General features: G+C 37.9%; 1 protein-coding gene across 1 annotated transcript; it reads left to right on the forward strand.

Moving 5' to 3' along the window:
• Positions 1–14141: 14141 nt before the first annotated feature.
• LOC114398638 lies at positions 14142–17338 on the forward strand. The gene is made up of 4 exons (XM_028360815.1): positions 14142–14351; positions 15933–16160; positions 16252–16564; positions 16644–17338. The coding sequence occupies exons 1-4, from the start codon at positions 14142–14144 to the stop codon at positions 17336–17338; spliced, it is 1446 nt and encodes a 481-aa protein (XP_028216616.1).
• The last annotated feature ends 1917 nt before the right edge of the window (positions 17339–19255 follow it).

The raw sequence follows: 19255 nt of genomic DNA on the forward strand, positions 1-19255 counted from the left end.
TTATGGTTCAGCCCACTAATCCAAGATCAATTCCAAGATTCTCCACTAAGTGTGCTTAGGTGTCATGAGACATGAAAAGCATGAAGGACATGCACAAAGTGTGACTATATGATGTGGCAATGGGGTGTAGTAAGCAAATGCTCACCTCCCCCTCTAAAATTTAATTGGATTGGGCTTCTACCAATTCAATTAAATTTATTTGCAACCACACACATCAAATATCCACTTAGTGCGTGTGAAATTACAAAACTACCCCTAATACAAAAACTAGTCTAGGTGCCCTAAAATACAAGGGCTGAAAAATCCTATATTTCTAAGATACCCTACCTACAATATGGAGCCCTAAATACAAGGACCAAATATAATGACATCCTAGTCTAATATGTACAAAGATAATTGGACCCAACCTTGGCCCATGGGCTCAGAAATCTACCCTAAGGCTCATGAGAACCCTAGGGCCTTCTCTTGCATCTTTGGCCCAATCTTCTTGGAGTCTTCTATCCAATGCCCTTGGGGGTAAGGATTGCATCATTCCCTCCCCCTTGAAAAGGATTTGACCTCAAATCCAGAGGTTCTTGAAACTCATTAATTTTTCCCTCAACACCTGTAAAAAGAATAAAAGCATATGTATTAGTGATGTTGGATATGTTAGAGTACGGTAAGGACTTGAAACCCCTTTCCTGGCCATCTTCCCATAAGAGAATATAGTTCCTCACCAACTCAGTGAGTGGTGCTACAAGTATAGAAAAATATGGGACAAACCTTTTGTAAAAGTTTGTTAAGATATTGAAGCCCCAAATTTCTTTTATACTTGGTGGAGTAAGCCACTCAGGAATGACCTTTATTCTCTTAGGGTCCATGGGAAGCCCTTGATCACTATTTAAAAAGTTAAGGAAAGTAATGGAATAAAACATACCTTTTTCATTATTTTCATGTTGATTATTCCTACAAAAAATTACAACAAACCTAAGGTGTCCCACATGAGCACCTAGGTTTGCATTGAAACAAAAAATAAGAACAAACCTACCTAATGAGTTCCTATGTACACAAATGATGAAGATGTTGGGTGCATGAGTGATTTTACAAAAAAGTGTTGCACCACTCAACACATTCATCATACCACCTATCATAGGGATTTGGTGCCTAATAATACCTATTTTAGACACCAACAAAGCACAAGGATTAAGCTCTTGCAAACCAAATCCTCATCCAACAATTCCTTTACTTGAGGAATAACCTCAAGCTCAAGAGGTATGGTGGTGCTAAGGGATGTTTCCCTTGATAGGAGAAGGTAGAAAGATTGTTTAAGAAGGAGTGCTCTTTTAATATCACATTTTGTTGCAAAATGATTTTCCTTGTTAACAATATTTTTGGAGGAATCCTTTTCCTTCCCCTTGGCCTTTGAAGACAAGGCCTTACTATCCTTCTTTTTCTTTTGTTTTCCAAGTTTTTCTTCCTCATCCCTCTTATCTTTCATAGTTAGTTGATCTTTGGCCACCTGTGAAGGTGTTTGAGAATGCAACACAAATTTAGTGCCAAGATGGGTGAGGGTAATTTCATTAGTTAGGCCATTATAAATGATCTTCCTATCAAATTGCCACGGCCTTCCTAAAAGAATATGTCCTGCCTCCATGGGAACTATATCACAATTAACTTCATCCTTATATGTCCCAATGGAGAAAGGTACCTTCACTTGTTGGTTAACTATCATTTCCCCTTGCTCATTGAGCCATTGAAGTTTATAAGGTTTTGGGTGGGGAATGATAGTGAGGTTCAACTTGGAAACTAATCTTGTGCTACAACAATTGCAACAAGATCCACTATCCATAATGAGAGAACAAGTTTTATCTAAAATTTTGCATCTTGTATGAAAGATGTTCTCTCTTTGGGATTGAGATAGATCACAAGATTGACCTCCAAGGAGCCTTCTAACCATTAAGAGGTCACCTTCTTCATGGGGGTAGACTTCCTCACTAGACTCTTCACCCCTTACTTCATCTTCACTTCCACTAGAGGAAGGGCAAGAAGTAGTCTCCTCTTGACTACTATAAATGTCTTGACCCCTCATGATCATGGTTTTCTTTGTGGGGCATTGAGAGGCAATGTGACCTCTCCCAAGACATTTGAAGCATTTAATATTGCTAGTCCTTTCTTGGGAACTAGTCTTAGGGGTGTATTTCTCTATGGTCTTACCCTTATCTTCCTTAGGTTTTGAAGGTGCAGCCCCCAAAATTCCATGGGCTTGGTCCTTCCTTGGATAAGAGTGAGAGCCATAAGATTTTGAAGAAGGCTTTCTTTTAAGTTGTTGCTCCACTCTTATACAAAGTTGGACTAGCTCATCTAGGTCCCTATATGGAAGGAGTTCAACCTTGTCCCTCACTTCCATATTAAGTCCACTAAGGAACCTAGCTATGCTTGTTCTTTCCTTTTCCCTAAGTCCAGCTCTTAAAAGGAGTAGTTCCATTTGTTGTCTATATTCTTCAACACTCATACTCCCTTGTCGAAGCCTTTGGAGCTTGTCCATAAGCTCCCTTTCATAGTAGGAGGGAATGTGCCTCTTCCTAAGGGCACTCTTAAGATCATTCCAATACTCTATTGGAGGATCCCCATGAATCCTACGTTCCCTAACAAGGGAATTCCACCAATAGAGGGCATACCCTTGAAAGCTAAGGGTAGCCAATGGAACTTTTCTCTCTTCACTAATATGATGGCAAGCAAAGAGTTGTTCAACCTTCATTTCTCAATCTAAGTAAGCCTCAACATTATCTTTTCCATGGAAATATGGGAGGCTAATGTTAACCTCTTGAGGCCTTTTATCCTTTTCTCTTTTTTGGGAGTGATGTTTAGTATGTGAACTATGACGCCCTCTATAATAGTCGCTAAGTTCTTCACTTAAACTCTTGCAAGAGTCATGACTACTATAGGAGGCATGTTTTTCCCTTTTCAATTCTTTCATTATTTTTCTTCTTTCTTCCTCTCTTATTTTCTCTCTTTCATCTTGACTTATTTCTTCCACTCTTTTTTTACCTTTTTCTTTTCTCTCTTGTTTTTCTTTCCACAACTTAAGGGATCTCAACTCATCTAATATCTTATACAAGGGGTCCTTAGGAGTAGAACCCTCACCATTAACACTAGATGAAGAATGAAGACTCATGTTGGTTCCTAAGTTATGGTTCTTTCTTGTTGGGGGTTTGAAAGAAAGGTAAAAGAAACTATGGTTGAAACTAGCCAAAATAAACACTAAAAGAGGTTTGAAAGATAAGGTAAAAACTAATTGGTAAAAGGCAAAATATCTAGACGGTTTGACAATGGAGGGTAAAGGAAATAAGATATGAAAGTAAGCAAGAAATTAAAGTGCAAGAAATGCAAACTAGGCGGATCCTAAGAGTGTTTGGATGACCTAATTTAAGGTTCCCAACAAAACACTCAATATCCTAAGGGAAAATTGCCTAAAATTATTACACACAAATGGAAGTAGGGTGACCTATTGGAGGCTCCCAACTTACTTCCAATGAAAGGCCTTTTTGTTACAAAATTTGAAAGCAAAACAAATTGCCAATTACAAAATAACAAAAAAAAAGTCCTCAATTGTGGTGGCTATTCTCTCTTTAGTATTTCACTCAATTTGGAGTGCTTCTTAGTCCAATAGCTCTTAAGGTGGTTGGCCCCTTGCTTCTTGACTCAAATTCTTCAAGATATGGCACCAATCCTCCTTTCCAATTCCCTATATGGCAACTCACAAGCAAGGAAACAAAGAGACAAGCAATAACCAAAGACCAAAAAAAAATGAAATGAAAGCTAAACCAATAGAGTTTTAACAAGACAAATTTCCAAGGATTATTCAACAATTAAGCAATGAAAAGCACAAAAAAACAAGCTAGGACTCAAAGAGAAACCTAGAATGGCTCTAGAGTAGAGTAGAAAAACTCTAAAAAAAAAGACTCAACAAACCTCTAGTTTTGGCACTTGTTTTCACAATAATTTTCAATTGAAATTTCAGAACTAGGATTGGTATAAAATAGGCACCAATTATAGAACAAATTTTGAGCCAAAACAACAAGCACACTCTCCTTTCTCTTTTTTTTTTCCTGGACACTGATTTTTCTGTCAACTTGTGCGATTTTTCTTATTTTTTCCTTTAATCCAAATCGCTTGGTTATTTTTTTATAATTTTGTTCCAGATGTCTAGAAAATTCAGTAAAAGTTTCAGCTCAAAAAACGTAGTGACCAATTCCCAGTAATTTATACAAGTTCGTATGTTCAAGCTGCCAGCACCAGCGATTTCAACCTAGAAATCAAGAGTAGTGTTAATGTTGCTTAAGGCTTGGATAGTTACAATTTGTGTTTGCTTATGCTCAATTATCTTGAATAACACAATTCCAGAGAGCTTAAGACTTATTTGATTCACAAATCCAGCCACAACTCAGCACCACAACTCAACTTCATCATAGGCATCATGTAGGAATCTTAGAAAACAAAAAAGAGTTCAACAACAAGACTACTTCTAGGAATTGATTTAGAACATGTTATGAACTAAATAACATGCATGAATTAAACTCAAAATTCAAAAGATAGGCTAAGAATGACAAGAATACATGAACAAATGTATCTAGAATTCAATCAACAAAAATAAAAATTCAACACAAACTTAGAGCATAATGTGACAATTACTATGACTAAACATGACTCTAAGACAACATGGATTAAGTGGTTTACACTTAGATTTTTGTGTTTTTTTTTCTAATCAATATTTTGGAAAAAAAATTTAGATCTAAAGGTTCAGCACAAGAATATTATGAATGAAAATTGATAGAACCTAAAATCAACACAAAAACAAGATTCAAGAGTAGATCTACAAAATTTGAACCATAGAAATGCAACAACAAGTGTAGATCTAAGATTTAATCAGTTTATTTTTTTTAAATCCACTCTAAACAGAACCAAACCACAAGACAATGGAGGATATACATGGAGAATAATATGAGGAACAAGGAATTAAAGAGAATTCACCGAACAAAAAGATAGAGGAAGCAAAAGAACATCACCTAGATGAAGATGCTCTTGATACCACATGATGCAAGCTCCATTGGAGCTTGTAGGCCTAGGATCTTCTTCATCAATGGATTCCTTTGCTTCTTGGAAGATAAATGGCAGCGGAATGGAGAAGGAAGAGAGAGAGGAGACGCCACTTCAAGGAGAAGATGAGTCTAGAAGAAGCTCACCACCATAGGAGGCCATGGATAAGAGCTTGGAGGAAGAAGGAGATGAATGAAGGGAGAGGGAGAGAAGAGCACGAAATTTTGTGCTCAAAAAGAGCTCTGAAATCTGAAGTTAATATTCAAATGATCAAAGTTGGAAAAAATTCACACACATGACCTCTATTTTTAGCCTAAGTGTCACACAAAATTGGAGGGAAATTCAAATTTCACTTGAATTTGAAATTGAATTTGTGGAGCCAAACTTTGGAGCCAAAATTTCACTAATTATGATTAGTGAATTTTAGTTATGGTTCAACCCACTAATCCAAGATCAATTCCAAGATTCTCCACTAAGTGTGCTTAGGTGTCATGAGGCATGAAAAGCATGAAGGACATGCACAAAGTGTGACTATATGATGTGGCAATGGGGTGTAGTAAGCAAATGCTCACCTCCCCCTCTAAAATTTAATTGGATTGGGCTTCTACCAATTCAATTAAATTTATTTGCAACCACACACATCAAATATCCACTTAGTGAATGTGAAATTACAAAACTACCCCTAATACAAAAACTAGTCTAGGTGCCCTAAAATACAAGGGCTGAAAAATCCTATATTTCTAGGATACCCTACCTACAATATGTAGCCCTAAATACAAGGACCAAATATAATGACATCCTAGTCTAATATGTACAAAGATAATTGGACCCAACCTTGGCCCATGGGCTCAGAAATCTACCCTAAGGCTCATGAGAACCCTAGGGCCTTCTCTTGCATCTTTGGCCCAATCTTCTTGGAGTCTTCTATCCAATGCCCTTGGGGGGTAGGATTGCATCAAAAAGTTTGTTAAGTCAAGGTAGCCCCAGATTTCCCTTATACTTGGTGGAGTGGGCCAATCAGGAATGACCTTTATTCTCTTAGGGTTTGTGGGAACCCCTTGATTAAAACCAAAAATAAGAACAAACCTACCTAATAAGTCCCTATGTACATGAATCATGAAGATGTTGGGTGAATGACTGATTTTACAAAAGAGGGTTGCAACACTCAACACATTCATCATATCACTTATTGTAGGGATTTGGTGCCTAATAATACCTATTTTGGGCACCAACAAAGCATAAGGATTTAAGCTCTTACGACCCTCATCCAACAACTCCTTTATTTGAGGAATAACCTCAAGCCCAAGAGGTGTGGCAGTGCTAACAAGTGTCTTTTTACAAAGGAGAAGATGTGGAGGTTGTCTAAGAGGGGAAGTTTCTTTAATATTTGTCTTTATTTCAAAATGAATTTCCTTCTTAACTAACCTCTTGGAGGAGACACTTACCTCCTTACACTCCTCCTTAACGATTAAAGGTTCTCCTTCTTCTTGGGGGTAGATTTCTTCAATAGATTCTTCCCCTTTTGCTTCTTCACTTTCACTAGAGGAAGGTGAAGTAGTAGCCTCATCTTGGCTACTATAAATGTCTTGGCCCCTCCTAATCATGGTTTTCTTGGTGGGGCATTTAGAAGTAATGTGTCTTCTTCCAAGACATTTAAAGCACTTCATGGAGCTAGTCTTCTCTTACATACCAGCCTTAAGGGGTTGTTTTTCCATTGTCTTCCCCTTATCATCTTTGGTCTTTGAAGGTGTCACCCCTAGGATTCCTTGGCCTTGGTCTTTCTTTGGATAAGAGTGAGAGCCATAAGATTTTGAAGTAGTCTTTCTTTTTAAGTTGTTGCTCTACCCTTATTTCCCAATCTAAGTTAGCCTCTACATTGTCCTTCCCATTTAAGTATGGGAGGTTAATGTTAGCCCCTTGAGGCTTTCTTTCCTTTTCTCTTCTATGGGAGTGAGGTCTAAGATGTGACCTATGCCTTCCTTCGTAATAGTCACGAAGTTCTTCACTTAGGCTCTTGCAAGAGTTATGACTACTATAGGAGACATGTTTTTCTCTTTTCATTTCTTTCATCTTGACTTATTTCATCCACTCTTTTTTTCCTTTTTCTTTTCTCTCTTGTTTTTCTTTCCATAACTTGAGGGAACTCAACTCATCTAAGATTCTAGATAAAGGCTCTTTATGACTAGTACCCTCGCCATTAACACTAGATGAATGATGACTCATGTTGGTTCCTAAGTTGTGGTTCTTTCTTGTTGGAGGTTTGAAAACAAAAAGGTAAAAGAAACTATGGTTGAAACTAGCCAAAATACACACTAAAAGAGGTGTGAAAGATAAGGTAAAAAACTAAATGGTAAAAGGAAAGCTATCTAGGCGGTTTGACAATGGAAGGTAAAGGAAATAAGCTATGAAAGTAAGCAAGAAATGTAAACTAGGCGAATCCTAAGATTGTTTGGATGAACACATTCAAGGTTCCCAACAAAACACTCACTATCCTAAGGAAAAATTGCCTAAAATTATTACACACAAATGGAAGTAGGGTGACCTATTGGAGTCTCCTAACTTACTTCCAATGAAAGGCCTTTTCTTTACAAAATTTGAAAACAATGAAAGTACGTAAATTGTCAATTATAAAATTACAAAAAGGTCCTCAATTTTGGTGGTTGTTCTCTCTTTGGTGATTCACTCAATTTGGAGTGCTTCTTAGTCCAATAGCTCTTAAGGTGGTTGGCCCTTTGCTTCTTGACTCAAATTCTTCAAGGGATGGCACCAATCCTCCTTTCCAATTCCCTATATGGCAACTCACAAACAAGGAAACAAAGAGACAAGCAATAACCAAAGACAAAAAAAATGAAATGAAAGCTAAACCAATGGAGTTTTAACAAGACAATTTTTCAAGGATTATTCAACAATTAAAGAAATGAAAAGGACATAGAAGCAAGCTAGGACTCAAAGAGAAACTTAGAATGGCTCTAGAGTAGAGTAAAAAAACTGAAAAAAAAGACTCAACAAACCTCTAGCTTTGGCACTTGTTTTCACAGTAATTTTCAATTGAAATTTAGGAACTAAGATTGATATAACATAGGCACCAATTATAGAATAAATTTTGAGCCAAAACAACAAGCACACTTCCTTTTCACTTTTTTTTCCTGTATACTGATTTTTCTGCCAACTTGTGTGATTTTTATTATTTTTTCCTTTTATCTAAATTACTTGGTTATTTTTGTATAACTTTTTTCTAGATGTATAGAAAATTCAGTAAAAATTTCAGCTCAAAATTCGAAGTAAGCAATTCTCAGTAATTTTTACAAGTTTGTATGTCCAAGCTGCCAGCACCAGCGATTTTTTTAAAGCATGGTATATTGATTGCCTTGGGCTTACTTTCAACCTTCCTATGTATGTTAATCTCACTAGTATTGTTTACCACAGTTTTAGGAGTTCAATATTCACTTAGGATCAACATTTCAGCCAGCAATTCAATCTCCAAAACTCAAATTCACAATAGACACAATCATAAGGAAACCTAAAAGTTCAAGAAAAGGTTCACAATCAAAGACTCTCTAAGAATTTTGCATGAACATGTTAAGGACTAATTAACATTAAAGATTTGACTCAAATAAAATAATAGGCTAAAAGAATTTCATACACTCATGAACAAATGAGTTAGACAAAGAAACAAGAAAATAAAATTCAGCACAACATAAGAAATCTTATGTGACAAGTTTCATGACTAGACATGACTTCTATGACAAAACTACAATAGGTGAACAAGTCACTCTAGATTTTTGAGGTTTTCTTCTACTTTAATATTTTTGTAAGAATTTTATGGTTTAGGTTTCAGCCACAAAAAATAACAAGAGAAAACTCAAAGGAACCTAAACTCAACACAATTCATTGTTCAAGAACAAGAACAAGAAATTTGAACCATAGAAAATCAAATCTATCTTCTATAGCAAGTTTAATCGGTGGAAACTCAAAAGAATCATGTTAAAAAAATTTAACACAAAACATGTGAGGAGATACATGGAGAAAAAATGAAGAAACAACAATGGAAGAGAAGGTAAAGCAAAAAAATTAATGGAGGTTTATGGAGCACCTACTTGAAGCTCTTGTGCTCTGATTACCACTTGATGGAAGCTTGCTTGTGGGGCTTCTATGGAGGCTGGATCTTTGAGCTTCAATGAGGTCCTTTAATGGGGATTTTCCACCATGCAGATGCAGCGGAAGACAAAGGAGAAGAGGTGAGAGGAGGCGCCATCCACTAGGGAATAAGCCATGGAAGAAGGAGCTTCACCACCAAGATGAGCCTTGGATAAGAAGCTTGGAGAGGATGCTTCAATGGAGGAAAAGAAAGAGGGAGAGAAAGAGAGAGGGGGGAGCACGAAATTGAAGGAAGAAAAAGGGAGAGAAGTTGAACTTTGAGTTGTGTCTCACAAGACTCTCATTCATCAAAGTTACAACAAGTGTTACACATGCTTCTATTTATAGACTAGGTAGCTTCCTTGAGAAGCTTTCTTGAGAAAACTTCCTTGAGAAGCTTCTTTGAGAAAACTTCCTTGAGAAGCTAGAGCTTAGATACACACACCCCTCTCATAACTAAGCTCACCTCCTTGAGAAGCTTCCTTAAGAAGATTCCTAAAGAAGCTAGAGCTTAGCTACACACACCTCTCTAATAGCTAAGCTCACCTCCTTGACATGAGAAGTTAGAGCTTAGCTACACACCCCCTATAATAGCTAAGCTCAACCCCATTCCAAAAATACATGAAAATACAAAAAAAAGTCCCTACTACAAAGACTACTCAAAATGCCCTGAAATACAAGGCTAAAACCCTATACTACTAGAATGGCCAAAATACAAGGCCCAAAAGAAGGATAAATCTATTCTAATATTTACAAAGAAGAGTGGATCCAACCTTGACCCATGGGCTCAAAAATCTACCCTAAGGTTCATGAGAACCCTATGGCCTTCTTTAGTAGCTCTAGCCCAAGCCTCTTAGAATCTTCTATCCAATACCCTTGGGGGGTAGGATTGCATCATAAATCCTTGTGCTTTGTTGGTGCCCAAAATAGGTATTGTGAGGCACCAAATCCCTATGATAGGTGTTATGATGAATGTGTTGAGTGGTGCAACCTTTTTTTGTAAAATCACCCATGCATCCAACATCTTCATGATTCATATACATAGGGACTCATTAGATAGGTTTGTTCTTATTTTTTGTTTCAATACAAACCTAGGTGCTCATATCGGACACCTTAGGTTTGTCATACTTTTTGGTAGGAGTAATCAACATGAAAATATAAAAAAGGTACTTTTTGTTGCATTACTTTCCTTAATTTTTTAAATGGTGATCAAGGGGTTCCCACGAACCCTAAGAGAATAAAGGTCATTCATTTGTGGCCCACTCCACCAAGTATAAGGAAAATTTGGGGCTTCCATGAGGGGATGATGCAATCCTACCCCCCAAGGGCATTCGATAGAAGACTCCAAGAAGATTGGACCAGAGCTGCTGAAGAAGGCCCTAGGGTTCTCATCAGCCTTAGGGTAGATTTTTGGCCCGTGGGCTAAGTATGAGCCCACTTATCTTTGTACATATTAGATTTTTGGGCCTTGTATATAGGGCTCCATAGTGTAGGGAGGGTACCTTAGTAATGTAGAATTTTTCAGCCCTTGCATTTTAGGACACCTAGACTAGTTTTTGTATTAGGGGTAGTTTTGTAATTCCACATGCATTAAGTGCACTATTTGATGTGTGTGTTGGGAGAGAAACTTAATTGAATTGAGAGATACCCAATCCAATTAAAATTTGGTCCTTTCTAAGGGGAGGTGAGCATTTTCTTGCTACACCCCATTGCCACATCATATAGTCACACTTTGTGCATGTCCTTCATGCTTTACATGCCTCATGACACCTAAGCACACTTAGTGGAGAATCTTGGACTTGATCTTGGATTAGTGGGCTAAACCATAGCTAAAATTCACTAATCATAATTAGTGAAATTTTGGTCCAAATTTGGCTCCACAAATTCAAATTCAAATTCAAGTGAAATTTGAATAGAAATTCAAATTTCCCTCCAATTTTGTGTGACACTTGAGTTATAAATAGAGGTCATGTGTGTGCATTTTTTCAACTTTGATCATTTGAGAATTACACTTCAAAGTTTAGACCTCATTTGAGGCATACAATTTCATGCTCCTTCTCTCCTTCTCCCTCCACTCATCTTTTCCTACCTTCAAGCTCTTATCCATGGCTTCCTATGGTGGTGAGCTTGTTCTTGACTCATCTTCTCCTTGAAGTGGTGTCTCCAATCATCTTTCTTCCTTCTCCATTCCGCTGCCATTAATCTTCAAGAAGCAAAGGACTCCATTGATGAAGAAGATCCAAATCCTACAACCTCCACATGATGCTACATCATATTCACCCAAGCTAGCAACCAGCTCATTTGGGCTAATCAAGTTTCTTTAAGCATAAGTAATCAACTATCCTGGGTGAGCTACAGTTCACTTGAGTGAGTGAGTGGCTTCAGCACTAAGCAAGAAACTCGCCTGGGCGAGTTTAGCTTGCTTGGCGAATTGGTGTACACCTCTTAGCTCTTTTTCTATAAAAAGCCATGCAAAGGATTGTGAAAAATATACTAGAACTAGAGAAAAACGTGAAGAACACCATAGAAGGATCGCATCCTTTGTCATTTCTCATGTTGATCTTGTGCTCTATGCAATGATCGGTTAGTTTCTCCAAAGGATAGGATGTAATCTTCGTACACGTATGTATCTCTTTTGATATTTTATATATGTATGAATCTTTTCTGCTCATTATTGGTAATTTCATTCTGTACATTTATATATTTTCATGTTGATTACTCCTACCAAAAAGTATGACAAACCTACCTAATGAGTCCCCATGTATGTGAATCATGAAGATGTTGGACGCATGGGTGATTTTACAAAAGAGGGTTGCACCATTCAACACATTCATTATACCACCTATCATAGGGATTTGGTGCCTCATAATACTTATTTTAGGCACCAACAAAGCACAAAGATTTAAGCTCTTACGAACCAAGCCCTCATCCAACAACTCCCTTAGTTGAGGAATAATCTCAAGCCCAAGAATTGTGGCAGTGCTAACAAGTGTCTTTTTACAAAGGAGAAGATGTGGAGGTTGTCTAAAAGGGGAAGTTTCTTTAATGTTTGTCTTTATTGAAAAATGAATTACCTTCTTGGCTAACCTCTTGGAGGAGACACTTACCTCCTTACACTCTTCCTTAACCATTAAAGGTTGTCCTTCTTTTTGGGGGTAGATTTCTTCACTAGATTCTCCCCCTTTTGCTTCTTCACTTTCACTAGAGGAAGGTGAAGTAGTAGCCTCATCCTGGATACTATAAATGTCTTGGCCCATCATAATCATGGTTTTATTGGTGGGGCATTGAGAAGTAATGTGTCTTCTTCCAAGACATTTAAAGCACGTTATAGAGCTAGTCTTCTCTTGCATACTAGCCTTAGGCATTCCTTTTCTATTGTCTTCCCCTTATCGTCTTTGGGCTTAGAAGGTGCCGCCCCAAAGATGCCTTGACCTTGGTCTTTCTTTGGATAAGAGTGAGGGCAATAAGATTTTGAAGTAGACTTCCTTTTAAGTTGTTGCTCTACCCTTATTTCCCAATCTAAGTAAGTGTTAGTCATCTTATACGACTAACTTTTGTATAGAAAACTTTTGCAAAATATGTATAGTTTTCCCAATTTATAGTTCTTTTGTAGGAATTGTAAATAAACTTTGTTGTGTTTTGATCTTTGTCATTAGGGTCTCTTTTATTGGAATTAATGTTAAAATTTGTACAATTTTAGGTGAAAAGGACTTAATTTCTTGAAGTTCCAAAGTGACTATCGCGCTAAGCGAACTCAGTGGGCTTAGCGCATATCCATCGCTAAGCGTGGCTTCAATGCGCTTAGCGTGAAGAAGGAATCTGGAAGAGCATCTGAATCGAAGCAGCATGCTACGCACAAGGTCAGCTCGTTAAGCGGGTTGTCCATCTCTTGCCAGGCTCAATGTAGCATTGGCGCCAAGCCCAAATCCACTTACTCGCGCTAAGCGTGACAGTGTGATTTTTAGAGCTTATTTAAAGCCTGAATTGTCAGAATTATGACATCATTATCACAACAAGGACAGTAGGAAGGAAATTATTATGCTCTTGCTTGGAATTTAACACACTCAGAGGAGGAAGCAACAACAAGGATCCATTTGAGAGTGATTGGAGAGTGTTTGAGTGATTGTGAGATGCCAAGAAGAGGAGGAGGGATCCACCTTCCTGTGTAAGCAGCAATTGCTCTTCATTTTCTATCTGATTTATAATTTAGGTCTCCTTGTAATGGATTGCTAGAACCCTAGTTGGGGATTTCTAATGAACACTTGATGGAAATACTTTTCATATCTAATTAAGTGTGTTTTATGTGTTCATTGCTTCTATCAATGCTTTGTTGTTGCATGCCTTTGGTCTGATCACCCACTAGTGTGTATTGTTAGGGAACTTTAGCACTGGGAAGTGTACTGTTTCCTTAGAACTTGATAGAGCAGGGCTAGGTAACTACATTACTAGGAATAGAGTGTAGGGTTTTAGTTTTTCTTATGTTGTGAGTATAATGCTGTTTGAATTAAACCTAGTTCAACAAGAGGGATCTGAGAACGAAGTTTGGTTTGAATTAGTCTAAACTTGCGAGGGATCAAGGTTTAGTACTTTAGTCTTTGGCATAGAACACAAGAACACTCTTAGTTAGAGAAATATCTTTATATGCATCAACTCGTTTATTAGAAAGACCCAACGCTTTTAAACCACTGTTGTCACTTTGAATTGCTTGCGTTTACTGTTTTTCTAATTAGGATATATCATACTTTTACTTCAATTCACAATTATTATTTTCTGTCAACAAAATGCCTAATTATTGAACAAATCTTTGCCAAATAAACAAGTTCCCTGTGTTCGATACTCAGATCATTCCATTTTAATTTTAAATACTTGGCGACCCAGTGTGCTTGTCGGTATATCACTTCCCCTTCTATATAAGTGTTTGTAAATTTATGAAAAAGGAACTGTGTGGGGAAGTTGATGAGGACACAACTAAGGGCAAGGACCATGAAGCACTTGAAGGGCCCATGACCAAAGGCATACTTAAAAAGGCCCAACACAGTGATGAGGACACAACTAAGGGCAAGGACCATGAAGCACTTGAAAGGCCCATGACCAGAGACAAACTTAAACAGGCCCAACATGTCATAGAGACAAGGCTGGTCATTTGTATAGCTGCCATTGATGATGATTGAAGGCCCATGTTTCCATAATTTTTAATTCTATTTTATTATTATTCAATTATTGCAATTAAATAAATAAATTGGTGGTTGTGACTGAAACCTATGCCTTTTCAGCTGCACCAGTTTATTTCATTTTAGGGTTTGGTGAAATATATATATTTTCATCAAAATGAATGAAGACACTTTTGGCATTCTTTTCAAATACGTGAGAAAGCTTCTCTCAGGGTTCCTGTTGAACCAAATTCTGACTTATCAAGGTTGATTCCTTGTGGCGTCACCGTGACTTATCTTCCATCTCTGGAAGTGGCATCCCTCTCCATCAACAATCCTGTATCAAACGTTCTGCCCCGTAAGATTCACGTCAGAAGTGAACAAGTATTTATGGCGCTGTTGCCAGGGAACTTATTTTCATTTGGAAAGTTTAGTTCAGTTTGAAGGCATTGGTTCATTCTTTTTCTTTGATTCATTTATTATTTTTGCGAATATTTAGTTACTGTAGAATTTATTGTTCTTTGGAATTGGATAATTGTTGCTCTGCTTGTTTTGTATGCAAAGGAGATATGCTGTAGGTGATTTAATTCCCATAGATTTGGAGATTAACGCTACTTGCAGGAATCGAAACGCATAGAGAATTAGAAAATTTTTGGAGGACTTAGAAGCAGCAACAACTCCAGGAGAAGAACCTCGATCTTCTAAGGCATCTTCTAGTTTTCCTACTCATGGGAAATCTCATACAGGAGTTAGAGGAGACACTATCATGGCTGAGCAGCCAAGGAGAGTGACCCTTGAAGACTATTCAAGTTCAAGTGTACCATAATTTTTCACTAGCATTGCACAACCGGACCATTACATACCCTCCATCATTGATTCAGTTAATTCAAAATAATTTGTTTCACGGGTTGCCAAATGAAGACCCATATGCGCACCTAGCCACATACATTGAAATATGCAACACTATTCGATTGGCTAGTGTGCCTAAGGACGCAGTTAGATTGAGCTTGTTCTCGTTCTCTTTGTCTGGAGAGGCTAAAAGGTGGCTTCATTCGTTCAAAGGTAATAGTCTCAAGACTTGGGATGAAGTAGTTGAGAAATTCTTGAAGAAGTACTTCCCAGAAGATAGCTGAAGGGAAAGCTTCCATTTCATCCTTCCACCAATTTCCAGATGAATCTTTGAGTGAGGCATTGGAAAGATTTAGAGGCTTACTGAGAAAGACACTCACTCATGAATTTTCAGAACTGATACAACTCAACATTTTTATTGACGGATTGAGACCGTAGTCCAAGCAGGTGTTAGACATTTCTGCTGGGGGAAAAATAAAGTTGAAGACCCCCGAAGAAGCCATGGAACTCATTGAAAATATGGGTGCAAGTGACATTGCTATTTTGAGAGATAGAGCCCATATTCCAAAAAAAAGAAGCCTGCTAGAGCTTTCATCACAAGATGCATTGTTGGCACAAAACAAGCTATTGTCCAACTAACTGGAAGCATTGACCGAAACATTAAGTAAGCTGCCAACTCAATTAAATTTTGTACAACCTTCACCCTCTGCTGTTTTGCAGGTAGTAGGTTGTGTCATATGTGGTGGAGGACATGAGTCTGGTTGCTGTATTCCCCAAGAAGAAACACCACATGAAGTCAACTACACAGGGAACCAGCCAAAGACAAAATTTCAATGCAAGTGGATATTCCGGATTCCAGCATGGACAACAATACAACCAACAACAGGGACAATGGAGGAGCCACCCTGGGAATCAATTCAACAAAGACCAGGGTGGACCATCCATAAGGCCATAACAACTAGGGCCTAGTCTCTATGATCGGACAACGAAGTTGGAAGAGACTCTGGCTCAATTTATGCTGGTATCTTTGTCAAATTAGAAGAGTACAGAGTCTGCCATAAAGAATCTGGAAGTCCAAGTAGGACAACTGGCTAAACAGTTGGCGGATCGACTGTCATGTAGCTTTAGTGCTAACACCGAGAAAAATCCAAAAGAGGAGTGCAACGCTGTCATGACAAGAAGCAGAATGGCAACCCACGTTGATGAAGGAAAAGCTGAGAAGAAGGTGGAGGAACATAAACAACAACTGGCAACTAAGCCGGCACTTGAACCCGTTTCTGACTTAGTTAAACTTGAGGAAGTTGTTGAAGATGAAGATGACCAACAGGAGAGAGCGACAACAATAAAAGAGAGTGAAATAGAAATAAAGATGAAGGAAGACAAAGAAAAAGAAGAAGTAGAAAAAGAAAAAAAATCAAAAAAATGAAAAAGAAAAAGAGAACGTTGAGGAAAGAAAGAAGAGCAAGAGTGAATATGCAAGAGAGAAGAAGAGAGAACCCTCTCCAGCTGAAGGCAAGGAAGTGCCATATCCATTGGTACCTTCCAAGAAGGATAAAGAGCGACGCTTAGCCAAATTTCTTGACATCTTCAAGAAGCTGGAGATCACATTGCCTTTTGGAGAAGCTCTCCAACAAATGCCACTATATGCTAAGTTTTTAAAAGATATGCTGACAAAGAAGAATAGGTATATCCACAGTGACACTATAGTCGTGGAAGGAAATTGCAATGCAGTCATTCAACGTATCCTCCCACTGAAGCATAAAGATCCAGGCAGTGTCACCATACCGTGTTCTATTGGTGAGGTTGCAGTAGGCAAGGCTCTCATTGATTTGGGAGCCAATATCAACTTGATGTTGCTCTCCATGTGCCAGCGACTTGGTGAGTTAGAGATAATGCCCACTCGCATGACCATACAGTTGGCTAATCGCTCTATGACAAGACCCTATGGAGTGATTGAAGACGTTTTGGTTAGGGTCAAACATTTGATCTTTACGGTTGATTTTGTAGTGATGGATATAGAAGAAGATGTTGACATTCCCCTAATTCTTGGACGACCGTTTATGTCTACCACATGTTGTGTGGTAGACATGGGGAAGAGGAAACTACAAATGGCCATAGAAGACTAGCAAATCAGTTTCGATCTGTTTCATGAAGAGAAAGCTTTGTCTGACCAAAATGCTTGTTTGAAGGTGAATGTGATGGAGGAAAAGAGACTAGAGAAGAAGGTTCTGGAAGTTGGAACCTTGGTTGATCCAGGATAACAGAACAAGCGCTTATTGGGAGGCAACCCAGCCATTTTTAATTTTGTTTTGCTTGCATTTAGTGTAGTTGTTGCTTGTGATTGTGTTTTCATCTTGTTTAATATTGATAAGAAGGGGTTCGTAAACTTTGGTGAAGAGGTGAACAGAAAAGAACTTAATTTTTTTTTTCATTTGTCCACTTGCTAAGTGCATCATTTGCGCTAAGCGCCAAGTCTTCATGCGCTAAGCGGGCTCTTGCTAGCGCTAAGCGCTTAGACCCCTGACCAGTGGTTGGAATCTAAATTTCTTGAGTTGGGCTTAGCGAGGTGATGCGCTAAGTGCCAATCCTTCTCTGCTTTGAAAATTTGTGGATAGCACTAAGCGTGCGTTGTTGCGCTAAGCCCAAATACCTCTCTGGATTTTAATTTCTCGCATTGGGCTTAGCGAAGTGATGCGCTAAGCGCAATTCCCTCTCTATTTTGAAATTCTTTGGAATAGAACTAAGCGCCATCAACACGCTAAGCGCAAGCCATCATTGCATTGAGGAGCATGTTTATGCGCTAAGCTCCACCTTTGGCGGCTAAGCGCAAATTGCATAACCAGTCAGAGTTGTAGACAACGCTAAGAGCATGTCTTCGCGCTAAGCCTAAATATCTCTTTGGAATTGGAAAATTTTGGAATTGGGCTTAGCGCGAGCTTGGGCTAACCACAAGGCTTTGTTAAAACCAAACGTCATACTGACTCGCAAAATGCGGTTGTGCGCTAAACGAGCAATACGAATTTTAGCTTAAAAACAAAGGCTTAGGCAGTTTCTTTGTACCCAGAAGCTTTTACTCCCTTGTGCTTGTGCCTACCCCTGTGCTTTTGTGCATTTCTCTGCGTGTTCTTTGAGTCTATTCTCCTACATTCTTGCTCTCATCTTACATCTTTGATCACAATCCAAGTAAGCATTTTTTTTTGTTTTGTTTCATTTTCCATTAAAGTTGCAAACTTTAGGATAGAGGACTTAGTAGTTTGTAGGTTGAATTTCTGTTTAGGTTTAGTGTTATTAGGTTAGTTATGGGTAGAATACACTTACAATTTTGCTGTAGGAGTAATGTAGTTTGGTTTAGGGGCCTAATAGAGGCCTTAGTCGAAAGGGGTGAAAAACCCCTAGTTTTTTTTCTTTTTTGGAAATCACGATGAATGCGTGTTGAATTTCCCCTGCAGTTGTGGAAGCAATGACTTCCAAGATTATTTTGATGATGCCAAAGAATAAAGAGTTAAGCAAGTTCCAAAGAAACAAGAGTCAAAAAAGATTCAAGAATCAAGTTTCAAAGAATCAAGATCAAGAATAATCATGTTTCAAGATTCAATCAAGTTTCAAGAATCAAGATTCAAGAACAATCAAGATCAAGATTCAAGACTCAAGATTCAAGAATCAAGAGAAGACTCAATCAAGATAAGTACTAAAAAAGTTTTTCAAAACATTGAGTAGCACAAGAATTTTTCACAAAATCTTTTACCAAAGAGTTTTACTCTTTGGTAATCGATTACCAGAAGGTAGTAATCAATTACCAGTAACCAACATTGTTTTCAAAATTGATTTACAAAGCTGTAATCGATTACCATGAGCATGTAATCGATTACCAATGTTTTAAAACGTTAGATTTCAAATTTCAAGAGTCACAACTAGTGATAAAACATTTTCAAATCATTTTAAACTTGTGTAATCAAATGATTATAAATATGTGACCATGGCACGAATTTCAAAAACTAAGACTGATTCCTTTCATTCTAAAAGATTGATTTCCTTTTATGATC

This window comes from Glycine soja, chromosome 19 (assembly GCF_004193775.1).
Source record: "Glycine soja cultivar W05 chromosome 19, ASM419377v2, whole genome shotgun sequence".
Lineage (NCBI taxonomy): Eukaryota > Viridiplantae > Streptophyta > Magnoliopsida > Fabales > Fabaceae > Glycine > Glycine soja.